At 43.0% G+C, this 14,164-nt stretch overlaps 1 protein-coding gene across 4 annotated transcripts in view; it reads right to left on the bottom strand.

The window, feature by feature from the left end:
* The window catches only part of UVRAG (UV radiation resistance associated), a 100,495-nt gene extending 86,745 nt beyond the window's left edge, over positions 1–13,750 (bottom strand). The window contains exons 1-2 of one of the 4 annotated variants that reach the window (XM_056328040.1): positions 13,497–13,672; positions 4,258–4,322 (exon numbers count right to left, since the gene is read on the bottom strand). Coding sequence is in view for 2 of the 4 variants with exons in the window: in XM_056328038.1 (XP_056184013.1) it covers positions 13,497–13,577 (81 nt within the window). In the remaining 2 variants the exon portion in view is untranslated. Of the gene's footprint in view, positions 1–4,257; positions 4,323–11,238; positions 11,302–13,496 lie in introns of those variants that run through there. The other 3 variants (XR_008820132.1, XM_056328038.1, XM_056328039.1) reach the window with 3 other exon arrangements.
* Positions 13,751–14,164: the final 414 nt, after the last annotated feature.

Genomic DNA, 14,164 nt, shown 5'->3' with positions numbered 1-14,164 from the left:
TACGTATTATTTTGAGGGAATTCTCAAATCTGTTAAGTGGTACCTCTTATGTGTTTCATATAATTTTTGCTCAAGATGTTAGAACACACAAAACAAAAACCCTACTGTGTTGTAGTTCAGCTATCACTGGCATCAGCCAAAAGGCCCTGCTGCTAACCCACACCACTTATTCGAGCTGCTGCATCACCCTCCTCATCTGCACCACCATCAATAAGCACTTGTGCAGCTGCTCAGTGTATCACACCAGGGAGCTGAGCTGGATGAAAACGAACCACCTCTCTCTTTCACTGGGTTAGTTTCACCAGATCAGTTCCTCAATAAGGTTCACAATGTGACTGTACAAGCAGCTGTGCTGGAGACAGAGCAGCAACCAGCAGCCAAAGGCAGACAGGACTGCTTAAATAAAATCACCAGCCTAAAATATGTGCAGAGCTATATACAGCCTGGCACTTTTACAAGCCAAGTAAGAAGTGGTTCACAATGAGGTATCAGTGCACTTCAAATTGCAAAAGCAACTCTGCACAGAGAAAGGAACCATTACACTTTACACTGAACACAGTAGCTGCAAACAATCCAGAGTTCTTTCATTTCCTTTTTCTTTTAGGCGAAATGGGAAAGAGTTATCACTTCTCATTAAACACTAGTTTTAACTATTTGCTCTTTATAGAAAGGTATCAAGAAATCCTCATCACAAGGAAGGAACCCCCACAGATGAGATGCTCTGCAACCAGAAGAACCATTCCAAAAAGCCTAGTTTAAAAAAAAAAAAATCAAAATACAAGTGCTAAAAAACATAAGTGCTTTGACAACCTCATGAGTCACATAAATTAAAAAAGGCCAGCTGTGTTTGCAAGCTGATAGTGCAGGATTTGCCTTCATAAAGATAGATAAGCAAAATATACAGATGAGTATAATTTTCAATGCTATCTCCTCAGTTGACAGTATCAGCAACACAGTCCTGAAGATCTCAGACACTACACCAGGCATCTTAATAAGACAGCCTGCTGAAAAAAAAAAAACTTTTTCAGCTGAGCACTGATTTAAGTTAGCTCTGACAAGCACAACTGATACCATTAAAAAGGGTATTTAACTTTTCCAGCCGCTCTGAATTTAGTGCACACAGCCTGAATGATGACATGCCTGGACCACTGCTTAGCAGAGTAGGGGAGCAGGTTTAACGACTTTCTCGGGGGAGGGGGGGGGTGGTGACACAGAAGTTATGTTGATTACCGCAATGGTCCTAGTCCTTTGCAAATCCCAAGAAAGTCAATGAGGCAGTGAAATTACATGGTAAGCCTTGTTATCATTTTATTTAATTGCCAATCTAAGTTTCAACTCAGTAAAAGCAATTCCTATATAGCAACCCTATGCTGACCTACACAAAAGAAGTTAGTGCTTCCTTCTACCCTGAAAATAAATGACTACAAAACAAGAGAAGAGATCCACTAATTGTCCCTTAGAAGAACTCCTGAGTAGTAGCTTATATTTTAACAACACTGCTGGAGGTAAAGATGTCACAGGTTATAAGCATACAGCTATCCCCACGATATATAGAAAAGACGATCATGATCTCTTTACAAGAGATCAGAAGAGCAGAGCCTGCCATCAGGTTTCATCCCTCATGCCTGCATAGCCACAAAACCAGCTTCCCGGAATTCAACAGCAGCATCTTGACAAGAGCTGCTACGGAGTGCTGTGAGGCCATCCATGCTCAGTTTCTCTCAAAAGTCAGGGGTCGTCTTACTACTTAAGAAAAGCACTCAGTTATCATTCTGAAGAACTATTATCAGTTGTTTAATGTATTTAGTGACATTCAATGACTTTCTGGGAACCTCTCCAGATCTACTGCTGGCCATAAACAAGTCAGACCACCACAGAATAAAGTATTTTGATCAACAACCTTGTTAATACTTTGCTTTTTCATCAGATGATCTCAGAACTCTATAAATCTACCAAGTCTTCTGAGGTTTAAAGGACTGAAACTGCCCGGTCCCTTCATGCTTTAGTTCCCTCAACACTAAGATACTGTAATCTTTCACTACCTCTGCCTAAAATACCACTTTTTCCATCTAGACACTTGTTCCCATCCTGCACAATGCTTTCTTGTGCATTTGCGCACTCTCAGGATGAGTGTCACAGAATTTAGCCAAGGTCAAGCTGGCAAAAAAGATGTTACTTTGAAACTTGTCTAAGTTCCTCCAATTCAGCTCCCTACAGCTACACAGATGTGCCCACCACAAAAGCAGGTTGGAGCAGGCAGACTTTAACACTGCAGTTTCTTGATGGCTTACACTGATCCAGACAACACTCTCTGCTTCCCTCCAGGCCTCAGAAACTGAAGTGACAAAGCTATTCACTGTTTGTTTGGGGTTTTGTTGGGCTTGGTGGGCGTTTGGGGTTTTTTTGTGGTCTAACAATCTGGTCCCATTAATGAAAATCACTGCAAAGATTGGGGAGGGGGGGGCAGGGAAGAAAAGGTTTTAAGTCAAAACAAGACAGAAAAGTGTGCGGTTGTTAACATAAGGTCTGGATTGTTGATGGAACCACAAGAACAGCGACTACCTACAACAGCCTAAAGTATTCGTGGAATTTCACAATTATGTGTTCAAGGTCACATAATGGGTGGCAAAAACAAGCACAAGAGTTCTGACTCCTCTTCCATCTTAACCACTTTATTATTCTCTTACAAGAAACTGATGGCCTTGGGAAAAAAACATAAGTATATCCAATCTGGATGAGAACACAGCCAAACACCGTTTTTCTATCTTCACTACTGATCTACCACACTTACTAGCTCAGGCTCCAAGTATGAATTGTGAAGCTCAGGTCATTAATACAGGCAACAGCTAAGCCTATTCTTTATCACATGGATGGAGCCTATCATTTTTTTAGCGGCCCAGTCAATCTAATGGCTCACTGCTGAGAAAACGGGGAGGTCTGTCTTCTTTTTGTCCCACATCTGCCTCTTCCCACCCTCGCTCCCGGCTGCATGGTCTGCCCTCTTTATCACTGTCCCTTTCAGTAAAACCATTCACAAATTCTTGCTCCTAGCAGAAACAAGAGCACTTTGACAGATTAGTTTGCAAAAGTGTCAAAAAAGCATCTAAACATAAGTAAGGCAGGCAGTTTAGTTTCTCCCAGCACAGCCATCCAAGATGCCATCAAACAGCCCCCTCTGTGAAAGGGTGGTTAGGTTGAAAATTTCTAGATGTTAGTAAAAGAATGACAGTGGGCCTACTGCACCCATACTCGTGAGCAAGTTTCAGAAATTCTGTTGGAATAGTCTAATTTTTAAACAACTTATTAAATTTGAATAAATTTTCCAGAATAAAGTTTAAATTCAATTGACAAGGGAGAAATTTTTATAAATCTGGTGCTGGACTGGAAAAGGCTTTTTTCCCCCCCATCCCACCACCTTCATATTCCTGGTGACATCCCATATAACCTGTGTGAAGTGCAAAGCATCAGATGGGTTCAAGAGAGCATTTCTGTTTCAACAAAGAGCAATGCAAGGGGGGGGGGGGGGACGACGGGGGACGGGACCACAAAAAAACCCCACGACCTTACTTTTGCCTGAAGTGTAAATACCAGGGTAAAACCAGTGTAAGAAGGCTGGGAAGCCATCTTGCACAAGCAAAGCTGAAATTTACAGAACATACTTTGAAAGCTCAAAGCTGTCAAAAGCAAGTTACCACTCAGGGCTCTCACAGAGGCCCAAATACCTGACAAGCAATCATTTTTTCCTCCAGAAAACACACTGTACAGGACTTTCAACACTGGCTACAATTTCAGGACCATTCTCCTTATTTAGCCTTTAATGGAGCATCCTACCTATCAGATGGTTTTTTAACATGAACACCAAGACATAGTCTTCATCTCTGGACACCATCTCTGATTTTCACTTGTTGCCCTCCTCCCAATTGTTTCAAGGGAAGATATTCCATAAATTCTCTTCAGGTCAGGATCAGCTCTGACCTCTGTACAAGCTGGTATGTATTCTGGTTTTACCTAGCTTTCACATGAGTTTCCTAGCTTGCTTGCTTTATGACCCACAGTTGCACTGGAAGATTTTAAGCATAATCCTTCCAAGTATTTTCACATTAAAGTGCGGTGCAAAGATTAGTTAGCAACACAAACGTTATACAGCAAATCTAATTGCTTCGAACTTAAGAGAACTGATCTTGCAAGGTCAGCTGTTTGGTTCTCTGAATACTTCTCATAATTAAGTCACAAAAAAACCACAGGGCTCTAGCTCACAGCAGTCAGGTTGAGGGTTTTGGGTGGTTTTTTTCCTCTTCTTGAAAAGCATAGATGCTCCAGCTCTAAAAAAAACAAACACAAAATCTATCAAAATACAAAATGTATTTAGCCAACATCAGCATTACTTATCCCAGTGCTGTTCTACACCTCATTATTACAACTTCCTACTCCTCAGATTTTCACGAACTACTTGCTTTCACCTATCCATACCAGTTAGAATATTAAGTAGCAATCATGTGATCTGAGTTCCTGGAAGTCAAATGGTAGACAAGAATTCATATTTAATTCAATTTTATATAAAGTTTTCAAGCTGCCTTGTTTTCCAATTCGATAGACTCCACTACCAAAAAAAAAAAAAAAAAAAAAAAGTACCTCACAGAAGGTTTGGGTCAAGTCTGCTGCAGTACACAAAGCTTTTAATATCAAAGAAACGTACAGTAGGAAGTTTAGATACTATTCAGATGTGTTGTTACTTAAAACCACAGGAAGGACAAGAAAATGCTTGTACTCCAGTTTACACACTTGCTAGGAAGATTTCTAAGTTTTGTAATTAAATAGTTTTCCACAGTTCAGCTCAGAGTTAAGAGAATCACATGCAACTTCAGATCTACTTCAGAAGCAAAGCAGAAGCATTTGATGTGCAATTTTGTAGGACACACCAGAAGGAATTTTTGGAATTATTTTAATGTCCTTCCAGCACACACTTGAAGACAGCAAGGCCCGCAGAGCTACACAACCATCATTAGTTCAGTGCTACTTTCTGGCAATAGTCTTTAAAAAGTTATGCCTGCTATCAATCATATGCAAGGCCAACACCAGTTCAAAGACGCACAGTAGAATTTCACTGTATTTTTTCCTGTGAAGATGCTACAAACACATACAACACTTTCTTCCCTCACATTTCTTAAGATTTGATGCAAGGAAGAGACAAATTGAATCTGTGCCATGTGATTTACCCAGACTAAGTGACCACAAGCAGAGTCCAAACTACTTTCATCACAGGCTCAAAGTCATCACAGATGTACAATTGTGAATTTTAGTTTACAGTTCCTTAAATCAAGGTGCTTCCTTTCCTTTACACTTAGGGGCATCTGAGAGGCTTTTGAAAGGCTCGCCTTAGAAGATTCCTATGAAGCTTTCACTTTAACACATTAAGGCTCAATACAGGTTTCTAATCACCCACACTCCCCCACAACTACTCCTGCTTCTGTACTGCACTAAGTTTCAACAAGGTCAGTCAGCAAATGGAAGATGTTTTCTAAAAGGCACTGAGCCTTCCCTAATTTGTATAGGGAGAAAGTGAAAGAGGAAGTATAAGGAACACTTCTATACTTGATATGGCCCATGCAGAAGTATTATTATTCTCAAGCTACTTGAACATAAAACAGCCCTTCATTAGCTCAACCCAGAGTTAAAGCATGAAACACGTGAAGTCAACTTTGCATCTAACAAAATGCGTCAATGGCCCAACTTGCTCTTTTAATGCTAATTAAAACAGCAACAGTAGTATCAGAAAATAATTCAGATAATTTCTTTCAGTTATTACATAATTAGCCAAGACAGTTACATATTACTCCGAGGTAGCTACATCCTTCTGTCTATCCTCCCTTGCACCCTCTCTTTAGTAGCTACCCCACCAAACTGTTTCCTCACTAAATAACTGAATTTACACTGGGGAGCAACTCAGAACTCAACTTCTACCTCAAATCAATTATGTAAATGGCTGGTAACTTCCACCAGGTGCAAGAAATCTCTTTGTACACCATAACCACATGTGGAAAATCTATACCACATTTTTACACTCAAAACCATCGAGACAACCAAGACTAAAACTGATATTCAATGCAAGCCCACAGTGTTCACACTCTTCACTAATTTTATGTTTCCTCGTCCTTCCTTCCACAAAAAATTTGTGCTTGTCTCTGCAGAAAGACTGAAAGAGCCTGTTATCTAAATCATGAGGTAAGGACAGGTATAGAAGACATGGGTATTCAGTCTTATGATACAAACAGGATAGCTTGTTAGGTGTAACAGAACATGACTCAAAACACAGAATTTACTTAAATATAAAGTTGGCAGGAAGGGTTCAGAAGCAAAATCTTACGCCATACCAGGACTTAGGCAAATTAAGTTCTTTTTGTGTACTGTTTCAACTGTTTCTGTGTTTGGTTATGGTCACTACAACATCAAGAGCGACAGACCAAGCAAGCTGGCAATAGCCACAACTCTGAAGAAAATAAACTGTCAGCACACCCTAAAAAAAAAAAAAAATTCTCTAAACTGAGGTTAAGAAAATCTTACAAGCACTAACCACTGGGCACACAAAGCTCCTTTTGCTACGTGTTTATATAAGATCCAAATAACAAGGAACTAGATACAGTCTTTCCATCTTTAACAGAGACCTTTAAGAAACAGCAGCTAGAAGTACCATCTTTCCTTATTGATGTTTTCCTCTGAGTTTGTCTAAATAAATATTTACCCATTTAGAAGATGAAAGACCAAAACTCTAACTGCCTCTTTTGACAAAACATGGGAACTATGCCATGGGGTAGAAAATGGAACACTGGGGTGCAAGTCCCACCTCATTAACACTGTGACAGTTCAGAGAAGTCCTTTAAGCCTCTTATCTTGGGCAGGAGAGCATTTAGTCCATATTAGCCGAGGGAATGACCTGGGAATACCAATCAAGCAATGAAAAATAAGACTATGCTCAGAAGGAAGGTCCCAAAACTAACCAGGGCCTTATGGAACATCAACAAAATCATCAACAAAATCAAAGCAAAGGCACTTTTAACCTTAACTACTTGATTTTAAGTACACACTACATTGCACAAGCAAACAGCATATGCTGATTAATAACCTGAAGCATATTAATGTTTATCATGTTACTGGATGACAAACCAAGGGCAAACCAGTAAGCCTTTCTTCATAAGAAACAAGTTTTTAGTTAACAGCTACCAAGACCTTTCTTTCAATTAAAACCATTCCCTAATCCCCTACAAAATCTCCTGAATAAAGCATCGAAACTGATTTACTACAGCTTTCTGACAGAACAATCTCTAACTTATCAACAGATCATTCAGACTGCAAAACACACTTGCATTCTTTAGGAAAAATACTGCAGTACCCTGCAGACAGAAAAAGTCTATCCCCAGATTAACAGCCAACTATTTCCTCCCAATCATCTCCAACAAACACTAGACATTGATACGGCTGGACATGGACACAGCTGTGTATGATCACTAGGTCAATACTTAAATTTTACCGGAGCAGTGCTTCCCTCCATCCCCACTCAGCATTTAAAGACCGTGCATGTCAAAGAGAAGTGAAAGCAATACTCAAATATGACACTTTCCACCCACTATTCTGATTTCCCCCAGCATATTTAGTAGGAAAGAGGAAGTAAAATACTTAAGACTCAGTCTTTGTTTTCATATTACACAGTAGAAGACATACATCACTAGTTATATAAAACTATTTCAAAAACAGATGCTCTTTTCACACTGTTTTAGTTGGAAAACTAGTTCGCATGCAGCGCTCAGACCATACAGTAGCGTTCTTCACTTCTCCCACATACAAACACTCTCAAACTCATTTGCCAGCACACTGAATCACCCATTTCCACCATGTAACCCAAGTTGTTGTGTATGAACAGCACGCATCTTTAAAGAAAGTAACTATGAAATTTTAGCCTTCTAATTCACCAATATTCTTCCCGTGTTGCTTTACTTCTACTCGCCTGGATCACCTCAAGTATCTAAACATACACCCAAGGTACTGAATTGTCACTTCCAACTGCTGAAAACACAGTTTTATTTACTATTGGAATCCAGAAGTACTTTCAGAAGAAAAAACACCTTCTGTTTTAAAGTTCACCTCACTCCTGACTCCCATTCCTTTGCATCCTGCATTCAAACAGGGTAGCAATGCAAATTTCTGAAGCGCGTACATTATGCTTGTGCAATTACTAAAATCCCAAAAGCTCAGAGACTGTTAGATGTTTAGTATATATCATTTCTTTAAATGCAGCTGAATGTAATGATTTCTTGTACAAGAAATTTTACAGAATGGATAGAGTCTTCACTGCTGCGGTCATCAATGAGACATTTAGGTCTTGTCATCAACTTCTCATTTCTTTATGGGAAGGTGCACAGAATAAGAGCATAAACCTGAAAAGGACATTCACGGTCTTTGAATTCAATACCTTTATTACAGTCAACCAGTTCACAGAAGGTAGACATTACAGCATAGTTTCATGTTCAAAGTAGATTTAGGGGGATTTTCTTCCTACCAGTAAGGGGTCTGCTCCAGAACTTTGCTTGGCTGAAAGAAGGTTTTCAATTCTTAAATTAGATTTTAATCTTTAATATCCAAAACAAAGGACCCTTCCCTGCCAAACAGGTTTAGGATGGGGATAACCCATTGTTTGAGCAGTGGTGGGATGGGAGAAAACATATCCTGCCCACATGACACTTTCACCCAGCTACTGGAAATGCCAACATGCATTTCATGAAACCAACATGCATCTAGTCTGACAAGTCTGTACCGATACTGACTATAAACAAATGTGATGCCCTGCGGTTTGCTGAAGTTCAGAGTGCAAGGAAGCCTCACATGGCTCATCATGGAACCAGTTCAGGGCCTCTGCCCTTAATCTCAGACCTCTGTTTCACACTATGTGAGCTAGACTGCTTCCACAATTAAGCTAGTATGGAAGCCACAAGAGCCACGTTTGCTAAGCATTGCTCTCCAGCTCCTAGAAATCCATCAAACTCCAACTGGTTCTTTATGAATCCCAGTCTGACAGTGAATGGAAACTACAGAGTGTCCTTGGGGAGTTTCACTGTTTGCTCTGTTTTGCCCTGCCCCAAACACCTACTTCTGATGCCTGTGGCTGAAAGCTCATTGCCGCTTCCTTCCACGTAAGAACTTTCACCATCTGACAAAATAGGTCTATGAACTGGAAGATACAGAAGATATTGGGTCACCTGGAATTTGATCTAACACTGTTCACAGCTGTGCACTGTGGCAGTTTACCCCTACCCTTCTTACCACCACATCCATATTCACCAGTGTATCCAGCTCCCTCATGTGCACCCTTCCACACAATACATCCAAAGTCTTTGAGCAGCTCATCTTGGAGACCCACCTTGGGCATCACTACAGAGGGCAAACCAAAATGTGATTGACTGACACTAAACTGGAACTAAAACTTCTGATGGAAAACAGCTGTGTACAGCTCCTAGTGTATCCCCTAGTATCTATAATATCTAGCTCCCCCCACACCCATTACCCCGGTTATCTCCAGTGAGCAGAAAATTGTTTACACCAAGGTATCACTAATGTGGGTCCAAGAGTTAAACAGTTTTCTGGGGAAAAATGCACATGATCTGTGGTCCCATTACAGGGCTACCTTATATACAGTCTAAATATCACATACTGTTTTTCCCCTATAATTCGGAAGATCGTCTATGGCTTACTTCAGAAGAAAGCTTCTTGCAACTGATCATCAATCAGGCCATTGGAAATTAGCAGCACATGCAGACCAAACATTTTAGCTTACAACTGGCAAGTACTGGTAGCAGAAATGCAACCAGCTTGATGAGATAGTTTTCTGTGCAGTTGCTGTAGAGTCAGACCACTCAGGAACAAGCTGCTGAAATACTTTGCAATCAGCCAAGTCACACAAGTGCTAGGCTGCGACACATATGACTTAGTACTCACCTGCTACACCGGAATCCATGTCCAGTTTTGTTCACTTTTCTTCTGCTCTCTATTTTTATCACAATAAAGCAGCAGGGGGCATTTTTGTCATTTTCTAAAATGGTTCTAGCCATTATTTCTGAGGGATCCTCCTCTGCTCCACCCAAAACCAATTATACCTATAGTTTATTCATGCCCTGGCTGGCCATCTAGGCATGAGGGATGCTTCAGTCTACGGACATGGATCTGACTGAATGCCTGAACCACAGACTAACTGGAAATCATCTGTTTAAAAAAAAAAAAAAGGGTTCTTTTTCTTCCTTACAATTCCCTAATGACTCACCACAAACTGTGCATCAGTACAGCTGTTTGTACAACAGTACCTGCAGTTCAAGTTCCAGCTTGCAGGTCTCCAAACACTATCTCACTGTTCGTTAAAAGCTTCAATCTCTCTGTTGGAATTGATAGTAAAATCTTATCAATTTCAGCCTGAAGGAAAAGTCTGAAGTCCTGGAGGCACTAGTTCTTAAGTCCACGAAGACAGGCTTTCCTGTCTCTTGACAACCACACATGACAGCTGTTTTTGTCAGCAATTAGCACAGCAACATTAAACAGATCATTTGACTGTAGCATGACTGGCTCTCTATGTTAAGACTGCGGGGTTTTTGTCCAACTGCTTCCATCAAGAATATAAGAGTCTGAAAGGTCTGGCTCGCTCACGCCCACATTGCTTTGAGCTGCTTACAACATCAGGGCTGAAAAGTTTGTTTTGAGCATTTAGAAACCCCTAAGTTATCACAACACTCCTGGCTTTCTTGCATTGAGCAACTAGGAAGAGGTAATGCTAAAGAATCCCTGCACGTTTTCCATTCTGTTAGACTCACTCTTTCAGCAAAAGAAAATTGACATCCTGGCACAATTACTTTAGGACACAAATTGGAATTTTATGCTTAACCAGATGCACTTCTTTACAGCCATATCCTCTATTTCTCCCACTTAAAATGTAGAACACAACAGCAAAAGGCATTTTTAGGCCAGGTCATCCTGTCACCAACGAACAAGTTAAAGAATAGATTAGTCAGTCTGATACAAGTGTGGTCACATAAGCAAAGGTTTTGGACATAGCTTTTCACTTTTGCAAATGTGTAAGTAGCAGGAACTTCATTTTCTACTCAGTGTGAACTTCACTGCACAATTAAATCTAGACTAAACCCAAATTACACCTTCAATATTTCAGCCATTTAAAAAGTCAGTTCAGTCATTAAAAGCACTCACCTTAAGTTCACATTTGAGAATTTGGTCTCTAGAGAGATTTATAGCCATGACTCAGACCACCTTACTCTCACCCTTGTAGTCAAAAAATGCGGAACTGGGTGTTCTAGAGAAAACTGCCTACTAAAACAAATCACCGAGTTGATTTCTGTGCTGACAGGCAGCAAGGAATTATTGTGTTACAAAGCACCACCACACTGATCAGCCAGATTTTTGCATTATAGAAGTAGTAGAATAGACTGGAATGACTTTTCCATTCTTTTTCATGATTCTGCAGTAAAATACCTCCAGAGTGATTAGCCCTTTCAAGGTAAGGCATCTTGTAATTCAGTAACAGACTTTTAAGCTCAGACAATACAGTGAGAGGATGATTCATTATCGGGGTATTCAACTAGTTTCTGAGCTTCTTCATTTGATGGCAAGCACTGACACAGCATTACAGATACCTCAGCACACAGTCCTTTTATTTGCAGAGTACACAGCAAAACAATACCTCAGACCTGGTCACAGCCTTACGCTTACTACAATTAACATTTCCTCAGCACCCATAGAAGCATCCTACATGGCTTAAACTAAGTATTTACCCAACTGGAACATCACATAATTAATGATTCAGTTTCTGCTCCTGCAAACTCCTACAAAAGTTTCTTCTCCTAGAAAAAAAGATAGTGTTTTGGTCTCACTTCACAAATTAAGTTCAATGACTAATAACTATGGCTTCTCTCTCCAGCATTCACTTGTTTTTTGCACAAGCCTGGGAAAGAACAAACCCCAAAATTTAGCAGGGAGAAGGCCATACTTGATCTTCTAAATGATCCAGTGCTCCCGTGAAGTTCACCCAAAGCAGTGCTCATGCTTATGTTCATTAACGTAGATCAGGCCCACATTTACAATAAGTACTTGCTCTCAAATTAGGGTCAATACTAGCACAACTCCAGTAGCCCAGAGTCATCTCCATTCCTTCCTTTTGCCCCTAAGTGGATGTCTGGTAAATAAGGTTTATCCAAGGAGCAGTTACAACTTTATTTCAAGTTGACATCTATTGATTTTTCTCTGGTAACTGCATTTTCACACCTGGTAACTCATAGCTCAAGTAACTTAGATCATGTGTCTACTTCTTAATAGCACTGACTACACCGAGGCAATGAACCAAACCTTCAAGTGCTGATTCCCATCTTGCAGTATTTCCAAAAGCATGCCTTTGCTAAGTAATTATTCCCCCCTCCACCACTACTGCTTAAGCTCCTGTACAATGGAGCGACTACATGTAAGAGGGGAAAGGGCACAGACTTGGTTTGATACAGATTGCTAAACCCTCATGCAGATCCTAGACTTCCTCACTTAACCTTGCTCCTAATGCTCTCCAAAATTAAAATGTGGGACAGTTGCCCAGTAAACCAGAAGCCAACTATCAGCAAACAGGAAAAACAGTTAGCTGAAGGAAGGATGTGATGGGGAGGGAACATTGCTGCAGCTATGATTTGAACTATGCTGCAACTCCCAGCTTTAATCTGCACCCAGCACTTCTATGGGCACAGAAGCAGCCTCTCAGGGAGTGGGAACATCCCCCTTTGCTCTCCAGTACTGGCAGAAGAGGGGCACAGACCCCTGCCCCCATGCAAAGGGGATCTCACCCTCTCATCTTCCTCTCAGCCCAAGAGAAGGGTGCTCAAAACCCTTTTCCCGAGGGTCCCTTCTTCCATCAGCTCAGGGACTTGGTCTCAGACACCCCCATACCCCTTACACTTCAGGGAGCCCATGCACACACACACCCTCCTCAGGGCACCCACACCTCGAGGGGCACCACCCCCCCCTACCCCTTAGGGGACCCCACACACATACCCCTCAGGGCACCCCGCACCCCACACCCCAGGCAGGCTCCCCCTATACCCCAGGGAGCACCCTACACACACCCACCCCCCTCAGGGAGCACCATACACACACATGCACACCTCTGGGAGCCCCTACACCCCTCAGGGAGCACAGCCCCTACGCCCCTCAAGGAGCACCCTACACGCCAGGGAGTGCCCCCCCTTTCACTTCAAGGTACCCCCCACACACACACCTCAGGGCACCCCACACCCCAGGGAGCCCCTCCGTTTCCCCTCAGGACACCTCACACCCCAGGGAGCCCACAGACACCCCTCAGGACACCTCACACCCCAGGGAACCCACACCCCTTTTCCTTCCGGGCACCCCACACCCCAGGGAGCGCCCCCACACACACCTCAGGCCACCCCCCTCCCCGAGGCCCGCCGTACCTGCTGCGAGGGCAGCTCCACATGCAAGGCCCGGGTGGCGGAGCCCGGGGGTAAGGCAGCAGGGCCGGCGGCCGAGCTCATCCTCACGGCAGGGCAACGGCCGGGCAACGGCTGCAGCGCCTGCGCATGAGCCCTGCGGGCCGCCACTGCTCCCCCGTCGCCGCCCGGCACCCAGGGGTTAATGGCGGCAGCAGCACCGGCCCGGGCCGCTCGCTACGGAGCCATATTACCGCAGTGCTGGGGGGCGGGCGGCGAGGGGCGGGGGAATGGAGCGTCCCTATCGTTCATTGGCCCGCGCTACCCCGAGGCGGGAACCCGGGTGTGCCCTTGAGACGCCTATGGCTGAATGGTACGTCAATCAACGCTCCTCTCCCCGGCCTCTGTCAAACCGTTGGAACGGGAGCCGGCGCCGATTGGAGAGATGACTTCCGGAAGGCGGGGCGGTACCTGAGGAGCCGCTGATGATTGGAGGAAAACGGATTTGAGTGACATCGCTCGTCCTCCGTCACGTGTGGGGGGAGCTGTTTTTATCACGTGGTAGGACGAAAATATTTTGCTGGGTGGGTGCGTGGGGGGGAGAGGGGGGGGGGGCGCTGTCGCCATGGCAACGGGGAGCGGCCTGGTTCCGCCGCTTCGGCCGTACCGAGGGGCCGCCGGGGACCCCGTGA

This window comes from Falco biarmicus, chromosome 2 (assembly GCF_023638135.1).
Source record: "Falco biarmicus isolate bFalBia1 chromosome 2, bFalBia1.pri, whole genome shotgun sequence".
Taxonomy (NCBI): Eukaryota; Metazoa; Chordata; class Aves; order Falconiformes; family Falconidae; genus Falco; species Falco biarmicus.
The sequence above is the reverse complement of the archived record's forward strand: the minus strand, read 5'-3'. Positions and strand labels throughout refer to the sequence as shown.